The 14155-nt window shown below is 38.2% G+C and overlaps 1 protein-coding gene across 10 annotated transcripts in view; it reads left to right on the top strand.

The window, feature by feature from the left end:
• The window catches only part of LOC145962087 (protein Fe65 homolog), a 141956-nt gene extending 127950 nt beyond the window's left edge, over window positions 1-14006 (top strand). For 8 of the 10 annotated variants that reach the window (XM_083082898.1, XM_083082906.1, XM_083082949.1 and 5 more), the window contains 11 exons: window positions 3651-3809; window positions 6177-6406; window positions 6829-6947; window positions 7101-7213; window positions 7288-7486; window positions 7695-7822; window positions 8141-8391; window positions 8619-8821; window positions 8926-9102; window positions 9184-9354; window positions 9613-14006. In XM_083082898.1, the coding sequence (XP_082939024.1) occupies window positions 3651-3809; window positions 6177-6406; window positions 6829-6947; window positions 7101-7213; window positions 7288-7486; window positions 7695-7822; window positions 8141-8391; window positions 8619-8821; window positions 8926-9102; window positions 9184-9333 (1729 nt within the window). In that variant the 3' untranslated portion in view covers window positions 9334-9354; window positions 9613-14006. Of the gene's footprint in view, window positions 1-3650; window positions 3810-6176; window positions 6407-6828; window positions 6948-7100; window positions 7214-7287; window positions 7487-7694; window positions 7823-8140; window positions 8392-8618; window positions 8822-8925; window positions 9103-9183; window positions 9355-9593 lie in introns of all 10 variants that reach the window. The other 2 variants (XM_083082912.1, XM_083082957.1) reach the window with 2 other exon arrangements.
• Window positions 14007-14155: the final 149 nt, after the last annotated feature.

The following is a 14155-nucleotide window of genomic DNA, read 5'->3' as shown; positions in this document are numbered from 1 at the left end:
ACTCGAAGGGTGAAAGGACCGCAGGGAATATTTCCTAGCTTCAACAAGGCCTAATTGCGATTCGACGTGTTCTAGGCAGCCTATCCAACAATAACAGATCGTGTCCGATGCTACTATAATTCTTTTTACGCAGGAGAATAAAGGCTTCAAAGAGAATTTCAACACGAGTTCTTCTCACCTGTCGAACACCGATACTCGCAATTCTCAGAAGTAATCTTCGCCCAACACACATATCAATCGTTCTTTGATCGCATCGTCGCAAAGTCGATATCGAGCTGATCAGTTTGAAAAAACGGTAGAAACAGCAACGGCCATTTTATCAATACGATAGCGATCAGTATCGTCCACTTGTATCTCGTATGTATATAAGTGCAGATGTGTGTGCAGTGGTTAGGTAGAGCGCTCGAAATGGGGTGACGTTGGCGGGTGAGCGCCACACAGTGGTCGAGGGGTTGTGCCATGGGGTAGAGGGGTGTGTGTGGGTTGGGGGGTGGTTGTGTAGTGTGTATTGATCGAGCGAGGAGAAGAGCAGCCCGACTCTCTTTCTCTGTTTCTCTTTCCCTCTCTCTCTTTTTTCTATCGTTCTCTCTCTCTCTCTCCTCTCTTTCTCTCTCCTCCCCCCCCCTTCTCTCTTACTCTGTGCTACACTTTGTGTAGGTGTCCATTTAGCCTGTATGGTGTTTCGGCCATGCACTACTTTTTTCTCTCTAGGATCTTTTTTGCTTTTCGTTCTTTCTATCTCTCTCTTCTAACTCCCTTCATGCAAATCACCCGCCCTCGTTGATGTCCACATCATGGTCAATCGGCCGTTGTTTCTGCCAGTCGACAAACACTGACAGCGAATTACAGACACCCGAATATCGGCCCTTTTAACACTCTGTAATTTAGGTTTCTCTCTCTTTCTCTCTTTTCATCGTGGTCCAAGTGTTCGTCAGATTTCATTGATAATCGATCGTTATTACAGGAGTACCAGCAGAATACCGGACGTTAACAATTCGATGCAGCACAAATCTGAAATACTAGTTGCAGATTATATTATAAATATTCAGCTTATTCTTTTTCTTTTCTTATTATCTCTTTTTTCTTTTATTTGTGACTATTTTTTTATTTGTTACATTTTATTCAATGTTTTAAAAGTACAAAAATAATTTTTCTTTGGCCCGTGCCTTACCTGACGATTTAATTCGCGGTTCCCTAAAAAAGGCGGTGATTTACGATGATAGCAATATAATCAGAAGATAATGATCCGCGTTCTCGAGCAGAAACCATAAAATTACGAATACTGTAATCATGGTGCCGGTGAGATAGACACAGAGGGAGACTTGCCGGCGTAATTTACGGCCCAGCCAGGTGCGTCAGAAGTTGCTCACCTTACGACCTAATTGGGTTTAATTATACCTGACTGAAAGTTACGGTGATGCGCGCATGTATACACGCCAGTTGGGTCACAATTACCTCCGGTAGCTGATTTTAGTTATATCGCGCGATCAGTTTATCTGTATCTCTTGCTACTTAACGTGATATGTCATTAATATTCTCAAAAAAGTAGAAAGAGTATAAATGAAATTTTTTGAAGATTAATTTCACACGTTTTCTTGTCAACTTTATAAAGTCTCTTTTCTTTATAGAATTATAAACGGGATATCTTACAAGATGAGTCATGGTCCATTATTATTTTGCTATCGATTCGCGACCATCTCAGATGAATTCCAGAGGTTTAAATCGACTATATCATCGTCACTCAAATCGCCGAGCCTATAATGCCATACGGACCTCGATATGGTCGATCGATGCGACCAGTGTCAATAACCGGGTATTCCAGATACTACATCGCAACACCTCACCAATCCAGGGATTAACAATATTAATAACGATCCGACTATATAACATTATCGCGGTTCGCGATCGAGAATCGAATTAACGTTCTTGCGAAACGAATTACGTCAATGCGTCAGTATTGCGATTTCATTCTATAAAGCTGTCGTCCGTCCATTCGATTCGATGCGGCCGAATACGAGATTATTATAGATTAATTAATAACCTGTTTAATATTATTGAGAGCGCGTCATAATATTCGTAATTCGATAAATCGTTATATATCCGATTATCGGCATCGTATCTATTCGTATATGAGCGAAATGGAATGTAAAGACACTGAAAGAGTTTCAAGAGTATTGATTGATGAGGAATTCTGAATATTTCAACGATTGTCCTGTACCACCCTCGTGTTCTAACAAAATAATACAGGAAACCTTCCCCTTATTGACGAAACTTCTGGCGAATTTCCAAAGCACCCCTTCGTGTTATTTGTAACCCATATACATACTTGCACAAAATTATGTTGTTTGACTTTGCGTGTCATAATGTTAGTGTCGTCGTCATTTTCACGTCACTCTTTTAAATTAAATTACATTGTTTTCCTCTTCTTCTTTATACAAAGACTACACGAGTTTTTTTTAAATTATTTTTACTTTATTTATTTGTATATTTTTTAATCATTTTTTTCAACTTTATTTTATTTTCCTCAGTATGTTACAATATGCGGAAAAGTTTGAAAATTTTTTCCCAACTACATAGCATGCAATTATTAGTTTTCTCTAACTGCAAGCAACAAAGTAGGTTCATCAATTAGCAGCACGTACGCGAAATTATCGTGATTATTATTATGTAATTAAGATAATTAGTAAAATCGAGAATAGAGTATGTATAGCGATGCACTGTTTGCATCTGCTCGATTCTTAATAAATATTATATAATAAAAAATGGTGCAATAATATAGTAGTAATCCAAATTCTTGTCAATAACTTGTAGAATTGTTTCAAGATTGCAATATATGATTATGCAAGAGTTAAAAGTTAGAAAAAGAAGAGATAATGCTATTTATTTAATTTATTTTAATTTATCGAAACTTTTAACATGAATGTATTTCAAGTGCAAAGTAAACAAAGTCTCCTATATTGAGGAAAAGTTTTCGCAAGCTCTCTCTCTCTCTCTCTCTCTTGCGAGTAGTTCGTTATAATCCCGCGATTAAAGGCCTCAAAGTCCAGAATCCGTACTTCTTGAATACGTTCAAAAGGAACGTCGGTCCTTACACACTCTTAATACCCGAACGATATTCAGGAAAGTCAGCTGGCGTTAGTCAGCAAACCGCTCGACTAATCCCTTAATTACGTCGACATGGTTAGCGACCCTGTAGTAACCGCGTCGGTACTTGGCATTGTTTCTCGATCGTTAATTAAAGTGCCACATTCCTGCCATTGCGCGATTCCCGAGCGAAGAAACGCATTCAAGATAAAAATGTATTCTGGAAATACCAAATTTTAAATATTGATTAATGCTTTACATATCTAAGAGGCCACATTTAAAAAAATAAATGTATAAAATATTAAAATTATCTCTATAAAAAGTGTATAAAATTTAGTACTTAGATATCGAATTAACCCTTAAATGCTTGAAATCTTTTTATGGCGAAAAAAATGAATCGAATAAATAAAAAAGGGTATTGAAAACGTATCAGATATGCATTTAAGGGTCAATCAGTGATATTTATCCTATCGAGAATCGCGATAGGCATCATCATCATCATCATTACGTCCGTCCGTCGACAATTCATCCCCTTGTAATACGTTGCATGAACGATGCTGATTCAGGTACGGCTGCGAGGGTGTGACGGAGTCCGCTCTCGTCGACGACACCCTCAACGGGAATCCCCGCTCGTCGTCCCCGTCGTCGTCGAGCGCGATCCTGCCTCAATCTCACACCCTACAGTCGGGATCGATCGACGCTACGGACACTTCCGGGTCGAGAAAGTACGTACGAAACACTCGTGTGGTCTCGTGGCACCCAATCCCTCCTGCAGATGATCGTCCGCTTGTTACCACTATACGTCGCTTCTCTTTTGTGTGTTTCAAGTTGCCGCTTTTGTTTGCCGTTGTAGTAGCGAGAATGCCCTGTCGTGAAACGAAACGCCCGAGTTTCGCGTAAACAACCCTCCGCTCGCGCAGATCCGAGTTATTGTGTGTAGACTCACCTGTCTGTTCGTGTACTCACGTTGTTGTATATCATATTGCAATGCTGTGTGGCAGCTACAACGAATATCTCGTATTTGAAGAATGAATCGCGAACGTTAAATCGAGAAAAATCCGCACTGATATCAGACATCACTTTGCTCACTTTAATGGAACTACGAGTAGTATGACGTATATCACATGTATTGTATATATGTTTTCCTCCATAAAAATTTCTTGTTCGTAAAAATATACGACTTATATCTCGCGACATTTCACGCGCAAGTAACAGTGATTTACGAAAGGATCTCGAAACAATCTTTCGCAATTTCCATCGTCGATAAATATTGTTTATTTTTACATATAGATTTTTTTCTCGGTTTCGACGTAGCAGCTAATATCCGACTACTAGTAGAAATTGGACTTCAGATCCTCTTGTATTACAAAGTAAAATAAACTTCTTGCTACGAGTAGCAACGTTGCTCCTTTTCACTTCAAAAAATATATAGTAGCAATCGGATCCATGATAAAAGCAAATGTGAATAACCGGGTTAAATTTGATAGATAGAAAAACGACTGCTGGTATTGCTTTTTGCTGTAGTATCGCACTTATTTTTTGTGTGTGAAATTATTATTCTCACTGGTTATGATTCTTTACGGACGTTGAGTTTAATGAACTGTGGCAAATAATATTAAAAATGACGAGTGATTAAGCTATCTTGATATTATTGTGTAACTCTTTGAAATCTTTTAAATCCCTTCCTCAAAAAAAATTACACGTTCTGCTCATATTTACATAATATTCCAAATAAAAATAAACTTCGAACTGTTTTTCCCTCCCCTGGAATAAACACTTGACAGACGCGACAGACACCTGTTACAGTGTCTTCATTGCATGTATACAGGTCATCCTTATTCACCCCAATTCTGTATAAAGCCCTCGGCCCCTTTTATGAATGTGCACGATACATAATTTTACATCAAGTTTCAAGTACGAAGCGCAATTTCTCCTCGTTCGCTCGCAAGGGATATTTTATTTTACAGCCCCCGTAAAAATAATCTCCTACTGACCGGCTCGTGTCGCGCCCGATTTCGATTAGCACGCGAGGATTTCTCGACGGCGATAACGGGGGGACTACATCGTCGAGAATCAATAATGGTTTACGAGCGAGATGGCACGGCCTTCAGTTGGACGATCTAACGAGGGGAAATCAATTTGTCATTCCGTCGTAGATGACGATCGTCGCGAATGCTCACCGATTCGTTCGCGGGACGAACGAACGCGACCGGACAATGACGCGATAAATCAAGCCGCTTATTTCGGCGATCGTGATTCGTCCTGAAATGTCGTGAACTGAAATTCCCTCAAGTCACGCGAGAACGCAAACTCGTGGAGTTTCGCGATATAATAGAACGAGAGAGAGAGAGCGGAGAGACTTTTTTAGCGAACAACCTTGTCGCGTGTGACCGCCTCCTCGTGATGATGCGAGACTGATTGAGCATAGGTCATAGTACAGCCGAGAATAGCAACCGCGAATGTGGACGAAATTTTTATATTTTAAAATAGGGCCGATAAGTAAAAATGAATTTTTCTTTCACGAAGCTTTGTATATTGTTGTAGTGAAACTTATAGCTTGCACTGTGTACTATCGCTGATTTCCTTGTTGAACGAATAAGAGCTGTGATTCCCTGTTTCCGTTGCAATTCTTATGGCCGATTATCGATTTTGATTGCTAATCTTGATTCTCTTTTCACTTTTCTTTTTTAATATTGTAAGTGCACGCAAAAAAAATCAAAGAATTAAGATATATTTATAAGATACAATCAAATCACAGACGGATTTATAATGTTTGTATTTCTTAACAATCTTGTCTATATATTTTATATTTAATAAAAAAGATAAAACTGTAATTCTCGGCATAAATCATAATTTATATAGATAAAGAAATAATTACGAATCCGTCTATGATCTGGAAAGATAATCAGACAACAAAAAGTTCTAAAAGATGTTCAAATCCTCTAGACTTTCTTGAGACGTCTTTTAGATCACTCCTAGATTTTGGATATTGCCGCTTGATATTCGATAGACATCGTCGCGATGACGCGACCAAACTTCTAGATTGAACCTACCTTTCTTGATCCTCAATTTTTCTTGGCTTTGCGCTTCAGTTATTGCGAGAAACCTGACAACGAGACCACAGAAATGGGTGGTGTGCCGCATGTGGAAGGTGGTCTGAACAGCGAACTGTACGCGGTGCCGGTGAAACGGCGACAGCCAAAGGATCAGAAGAACAATGCGATTCTGCAGAACAATACCCAGGAGAAACCGACGGACGTGGATAGCACCGATTCTGAGGATAAAGATGAGAATCTGCCGCCCGGCTGGCAAAAGCACGAGGGTAAGTCGAGCAAAAGGTTGAAACAGTATTTCCAAGTATTTTCAAATCGATACGTGAAAAATCGTTTTTAAATAATCCTTACATTTCAAAATAACTCCTAAATTTAAATAATATTCTGCAGAAAAAAAGTCACTAGAAATTAAGATAAATTCAATATAAAAAAATAGTATGTAATAATTAATAGTTATATAATAATAGTTATTATATATAATAATTTATAATTTATATTAAAAATATAAATTTTAATAAAAATATATTGATATTTCCCTCTCATATATTAATTTTTTCAAGTTTTTTCGAGTTTTTTAAATTTTCCATATCTTCTTTCATTAATGAATCGATAAGAACGATAACCGAAAATACGCGACTATTATAAATTGAAGCTTTCAAATTTTATTAATGGAAATCGAATATTGTTTCAGATGAGAATGGACCTTATTATTGGCATGTGAAAAGCGGCAACATACAGAGAGAACCACCAGAGGCTCCGTTGCATTCAAAAACGGAAGCGCGTCGAAGTTTGGTTAAGGATAATGATAGCGTGAGTAGAATGAATCTATTAAATATAATTTCATAATTATTATAATTTACTGATATTAATGATACTAATATTATTTATTGATATTAATAAGAATATAAATTATTTTATATTTATATAATTATATATTTTATTTGTAACGTTCTTTTGTTTTAGATAAATAATTTTCACTCTTTGAGCGGCATGGTGAACACAGTGACTCGCAGCAACACAAGCTCGGCTTTGGACCAGGAATTGGAAAACAAGAGGAAGATGGAATTGGCGCTCAAGTAAGCGAATACCGCCTCGTTTTCGGTCGTCTTTGTGACGATTGTCACCGATTTACCTCACTTATTTCTTTCAGACGAAGAAGCTATCCCGCCAGAGCGGATTCTGAGGGCAGAGACAAACCGATCAGATTCGCCGTGCGATCCTTGGGTTGGACGGAAATTGCGGAAGAGGATCTGACACCCGAAAGAAGCAGCAAGGCCGTGAACAAGTGTATCGTGGATCTCTCACTTGGTAGAAACGATCTGCTGGATGTCGTTGGACGATGGGGCGACGTAAGTTCTTTCAGAAATTAAATAAATTAAATTTGCACTATTAATGATAAATTTAAAAAACGAGTAATAAGAAAGACGATTTCAATGTGATAGAATTTAAAGTAATAATCTGTGTGTGAAAGTATATTTAGAACACTTAATAATATATAATACTAATATCGATCTTGCATAATAAACACGCGATGAGATACATTACGAAATATTTCAGGGTAAGGATCTATTTATGGACTTGGACGAAGGGGCGCTCAAGCTGATCGATCCAGAGAATCTCACCGTACTAAATACGCAGCCTATTCATACGGTTAGGGTATGGGGTGTAGGAAGAGATCATTGTCGGTGAGTGAATTATTAATTTTATCTTCAAATGAATCGAAAGACTGTTCCGGAATCTCGAACTTCTAGAATGTCGGATTTTTCAATCTTTTTATTAAATATTACACATATATATTATTATGCTAACATGTATATTCGCATTGTTTTCATGATTATCTGTTTTTCTTTGGACGGACCTAATAGCGAAAGGTAAGATATACGACTTGATACAAATTGCATTATATAATAAAATATAAATTATAACTCTCTTCATAAAGTTAATCATCTTCTGTTTGACAATAGAATTTCGATTGTTAATGAAGTCTATATTACCTTTTCCAGGGATTTTGCTTATGTGGCAAGAGACCGATCTACCAGGAAACACATGTGCCACGTGTTCCGTTGCGACATACCGGCGCGCACGATCGCGAACACGCTTCGCGACATTTGTAAGAAGATAATGATCGAGCGTTCGCAGCATCAGAACCTAGCGAAACCGGTAGACATCAATGGCCGGACCAGTCTGGCTACAAGACCCACCAATCTGCCTACTGAACATCGGCGTTTTCACAGAAACGGTCAAGCATTAGTCAGTAAGTAGCTTCAAAAATCAGATCTTTTTAATTATCTTTTCAATTTTACTATTTCTTTAAATGGCAATTGGTAAATCATAAACTATACATGATTAAAAGATAGCTTGTTCATAATAGATTGATGAAAACAAAACAAAAAATCCTTAAAGAAAAAAATTTTAAAGTTATTTGAAAATGAAAAATATATTTTAAAATTGTTAAATAATTGTTGTATTATTTTCGCATAGCACAATCTTTTCCAACGCCGATGGAAGAGCCAAAAAAGGTGCTACGAGCACAGTATCTCGGATCCATGCAAGTCAATCAAGCGACTGGCATGGAGGTGTTGAACGAAGCGATAGAACATATCGTGACGAACACGCCGATCAATCAATGGCGAAACGTCAACGTTGCTGTAGCTCCTAGCATGATTTCTATTCTTACGCCGAACGTAAGTATATTAAAAATATTAACTATTGAAAAATTATTAAAACCGATAAATTAGTAAAAGAGCGATTTCGATATTTAATATCGTAACAATTATAATCTTCTCAGGACGATAAGCTCATTACCGAATGTCGAGTACGCTACCTGTCATTCCTTGGTATCGGTCGCAACGTGAAGCAATGCGCTTTCATCATGCATACCGCGCAGGATTTGTTTATCGCACACGTTTTCAACTGCGAGCCTAGCAGTGGAGCTCTCTGCAAGACGATTGAGGCCGCATGCAAAGTGAGGATTCTTTTTTATGATCCTGCAAATTTGCCCTTGTTGAAAGGAGGCAATTGAATTAAGAAGTCTGCATTTTTCTAGCTGAGGTATCAGAAATGCTTGGACGCACATCCACAAGGCTTCAGAAACGCTAGCAGTCTTAATACTCCGAATGGCAGAGGGTTAGGCGCTACTCTGAAGTCCCTAGTTGGTTCCTTGACTGGTCGTAGAAACAAGCAGGGTGAATCCTGAGACGAGGCTCTCTCGCTGCAGGTAAACTACTTTCGGATTATCAAGATTTATATCCTTCCAACATTAAAAACTTGTTCAATTAATTAATAATTTTTTTCAGACTAATTAATAATTTTTTCATTTTTACAATTTTAATATAAAAATATCTTTCTTTTTGAACTAAATTCTTTTTAAACTATAGAAAATTAATCGGAATATAAATATATGTGTAATAAATAATTTAAAACGAGTGATTGGATATTTTCGATTAATCGAATCAGTTCCCCGACTATCCGGTAGGAACTCTGGCCATTGCCTGCTGAGCGAGAGGTGATACGACACAGGCATCTCCAGTCGCCGTTGACCCTCAAATATTTCGGTGGCTCACCGCCGAGCGCGTCCCTCAAGTCCCTGCTCTCGCCCTCTCTGGACACCAGGCGTATTCAACTTGCCCGCTGGGAGAGCAATCCTTAAAGAAACGCGAAAAAAAGCCTGATGTGCCAGGAGATGGCTGTAAGGCAAACGGATATTCTCTTTACGACGTAAACGACTGAATTTCGCGAAAAATTCTGCAGAGTGTTATACCAGTACCACAGCTATAGTGGACTACGCTTACCTATGTCGATATGATGTTATGTATGTTATGCAATGTCTGATGGAGGAAAGAATTCGCAGATTTGTCGAGAAACAGGAGCGATATCGGGGCTACATTGCGTCAAGCGATGAAAATTTTTAAGAGATAGCATGTACTAGCTTGTGAAGTATTTGCGGAAAATCGATAGAAAGAAAGATTAAGAGAAAAAAATGGAATCGAAGAGTAAATTGTACATACAAGATGATGATTATGCGCTAAATTTAATCAACTCGTTTGCTCGAATTGGCAGGAGAAAGAGGAGAAATAACACGCCCATAAGATTTCGCAAGCGAATCAAGTTGCGTGTATCGGGGAATGAGTGAGCTGCAGTTAACGTAGTAGTAAGCATAATATCCGCGAAGGCATTCGAGGAGATTCGAAGAGAGCTATAGAGAGCTTGCGTATATATATATAAATACATATAAATATTATATATATATAACTCACGTGTGCGTGTATTCTCGGGTGTACAGATTAGGCAAGCGAGACGAGGGCGATGACCGGGTCGCATGGGACACACGCGTACATGCGTGCGAAGAACGCACTTCCGCACACACACCAGCACGCGCACCGCGACTGTATTGGGTATCCCGCGGACGTACCGCGCATTTTTTCGGCGACGAGATGCGCGATAGATCCCGGGAAACCCCGGTAGACATACACACGCGCACGTTAACACGACGGCCGATAGGGAGTTTATTTTTTATGGCGAATTAGTAGGAGCTTTAAAAAAAAAAAAAGCAGAACTTGCAGCACCTCGGAGATTACGGAGCCGATACGACAAATACTTATACCGCGACCGTCCTTTAGACTTGAACCGGGGGGAGGGCAGCAATTAGGCGAGAGATCAGTGGTGCGTAACGTTATCGAAACCACACGCGATCGTAGTCGGTTGTTTCACGCGCAATAATCGCGTTATCCGACACTCAAGATGCGAAATTAATGTGTCCGCGCGATAATAACTGTTTAAACCGAATAACAATAGTATTAATAATTATTATCGATGATAATTATTCTTCTCATAAGTGCGAACGGTAAATGATAATTATTATCGCTAGACGCATCATAGCGCAACGTATTGCAGCTGAAAAATCGTACGCATATCAGGCCATTGCAATTTTTCCGATCGCTATTCAGGGGGATAGACGCATGCGATGTATGTTCGTACAAAAACAGTTGTTAAAAGGAGTCAAATACAACTTAAGACATGTTCCACGCATCTATACACATACTAGCCCTACTTAAGTAGGAACACGTAGCTAAGCATGGATTGCATCTCGCACTAGCGATCGCCGCTATTAGTAGAATTTAGTAAACGATTCAGGCACGTTTCTGTGGTAATATTTAAATTCGATCGCATCGCACCGCAAATCCATAATTCACGTATACACTTACAATTTACACGCGTGCGCACTGATGACGATTATACGTAAATGAAACTCCCCGCTGTTGCTGGTTCGAAGATGGAATACACTGAGACAGAATATGTGCTCTCTTTTCGCGCAATTTGCACCTAATTAATTTTAATCCATTTTTACTTTATAATGATCACGTGAACAGATAGCTGGATATTTTAAGATTTATTATAAATAATTGATAATATATAAATAATTATTATGGGTATAAATTATCTCTTTTGGAAATAAATCCAAGTAACACTTATTAATGATTATATTTAAAAAAAAAGAATATAGTGATAAAATAATTGAAATCGCATCCTATTTTCCTCGAAAGAATCCCTTTTTATTCAGAGAGCGCAATTCTTGTCGTCCTGCGAGGACGGTCACGTCGTACGAGCCATCGTCGTTGCGAGAGATACAAAGTTGTGCGGGACCCAGAACGAAGATATTTCTATGTAGCACTTTAAGTAAAAAAAAAAAATAATGCAGAGAAGCGGAAATAAGAGAGGCGAGATATAATAGAGCGTTGCGGGAGAGTGTGCGTGAAAGGGTGAGTTTGCATGAAGTATGCTGCTGGTCGGAAAGAGCGATATTTACTATTATTATGTAAATAGTTTATCGCGAGATCTTTCTTTTGTTTCCTTTTGTATCGCGAGATTGGATGGACGCGCGATGACATCTCGATAAGCGCGCGAGTGAATTCGATTGCACGTGCGTCACGTAACTTTGTGTTATACAGTGAGTTTTAGAGAAGAGAAATCGCCAGTATCGCGAGTTTGTAAAACATGGAATCGAAAGAGCTTAGCGAGAGTGTTCTGCGAAATTAATTGTCTTTGTAATTAAAGATTTCACTCGACTATTCTCGCGAATTTTAAAAATATAATTTCGCGGACAAATTTTCATCTATCTCTCTTAGTTTGTGCGTTTTTTTCTTTTTTATTTTGGAAGAACAACAAAAAAAGCGTGAGAGAAGAATTATAAATGGTATGGATGTAAATATAATATTCACGTGTAGAGAGTAAGGCCGAAGCTATGGAATTCAATTGATACACATACATTCACATCGCTGCACCGCACTGCTCACGTGTCGATGCATTATCTCACTTTCTCATACACACACACACACACACATACATACACATATTCTCAAGTAAATATGTGTATACACATATGCGCGTATACAGAAGAAAGCAGACCATACACAAATTGCGCATAGCTTAACTGTCTCTTTATATAGGTGTTGACACGTCGTCACGGGAAAAATAATCTCGGATGAGGGGGTAGGCCAGAGGAGAAGGGTTCGAGTGGTAAAACATGACAGGAGCCACTTATAATTGACATAGCATAGCGAACCTTACTGTATTTACCGTGACATGTAATACCTTTAACGAGAAAGAAATGCGAATCTACTGATAGAAAAGTTATTCTGCACAAAAACATGATGCTTCATTAATAATTACAGTGTCTCTATCTCTCTCTCTCTCCTTTTTCTCTCCTCTCTTTTTGCCTCCCTCTCTCCTCTCTTTTCCTCCCTGTCCCCTTTTTCTTCCTCTTCCTCTTTCTCTTTCCCTCTGTCCTTCTCTCTTTCTCTCTCTGGTTTTCTATTGAGAAAAGTACGTATATTTATCTACCTTTATACTAATTGCTCTATTAATTTTTGTTTCTCGACATGAAGGTATTCAACAACTTGTCATTATTACAAATTGATTACGGATTACATACTTTTTATGATTATTCACGCTCTATCGCCGCTGAAAGCCTCATTGTTATTACATTGTTGTCATGATCATCATCGTCGCGTTACTATAGAAAACAAATTTAAGGAGCCGCCATCGTCGTATTGTCATACTATATATTATATATTGTTATCACCGATTTTTGCAAACGGAGGAGGGGATAGCGCAGATAAGTTAGATGATTACCGATGCAACACTTATAGGGATCAATCGCCGATTAGAAATGAAATGAATGAGAGAATCCTCTTCGATACGGAAATTTACACAAATCATCGATGATTGATCCTTCTTGGCAATTTAATACACTAATTTATCCGTGAGACTCTCCCCCTAACGATACTCACCTGAGGTGTCGCGAGAATCGAGTCTTGCGAGACAATTCGGGTGAGAAGCGCTTTATAAAAGGTAAAAGGAAGCGAGAAAAAAAAGCACACCCGCTCCGCGAGTACGTCCGCGTTCCGAGTGATTCGTCGAGATCGAGATACGACGAATTACATTAAGCGAATGAAACGAACAGCGAGATTTTATCTTGACACAAATACATTCACACACGTACACATATATAGAATTTTATACGGTGGAATCTCGCTGCGTCGAAAATAAAATAAGAAAAGTAAGAGGCGAATAAGACGGATGAAAACTGCGCGTATTTGTGTGCGAGAGAACAAACACTTTGTATGTGCACCCGCCCCCATTGTTCATGCCCATTTGTATTGCGTAGTTAAACCGAATCGAGTAATTACGAGTAATTACGAGAGATGGTTACGAGATACTATTATAAATATAAAATATATGTATATACATATATATATACACATAATGATATATATGTGTGTATATATGTATACATATAAATGCAAGACAGAAATGAAATTACTGTAACTACACCTGCCTCTTGTGAATAAATGCCTATTTGTTTCTTTTCACGTGTCTCGTTATTTAGCTTATTGAAAAAGTATAGTAAGAAAAGAGGTAAGCTGAGAATGGCTAAGTAAATAATTAATTTATTAAATAAGTAATTAATTAAATAATTATATAAAGAGAGATAACAAAGGGAAGAAAAATTGATGGAA

Source organism: Camponotus vicinus, unplaced genomic scaffold (assembly GCF_025532165.1).
Source record: "Camponotus vicinus isolate PSW18456_S1 unplaced genomic scaffold, iyCamVici1.0 SCAF_1, whole genome shotgun sequence".
In the NCBI taxonomy this organism is placed as follows: domain Eukaryota; kingdom Metazoa; phylum Arthropoda; class Insecta; order Hymenoptera; family Formicidae; genus Camponotus; species Camponotus vicinus.
The sequence above is the reverse complement of the archived record's forward strand: the minus strand, read 5'-3'. Positions and strand labels throughout refer to the sequence as shown.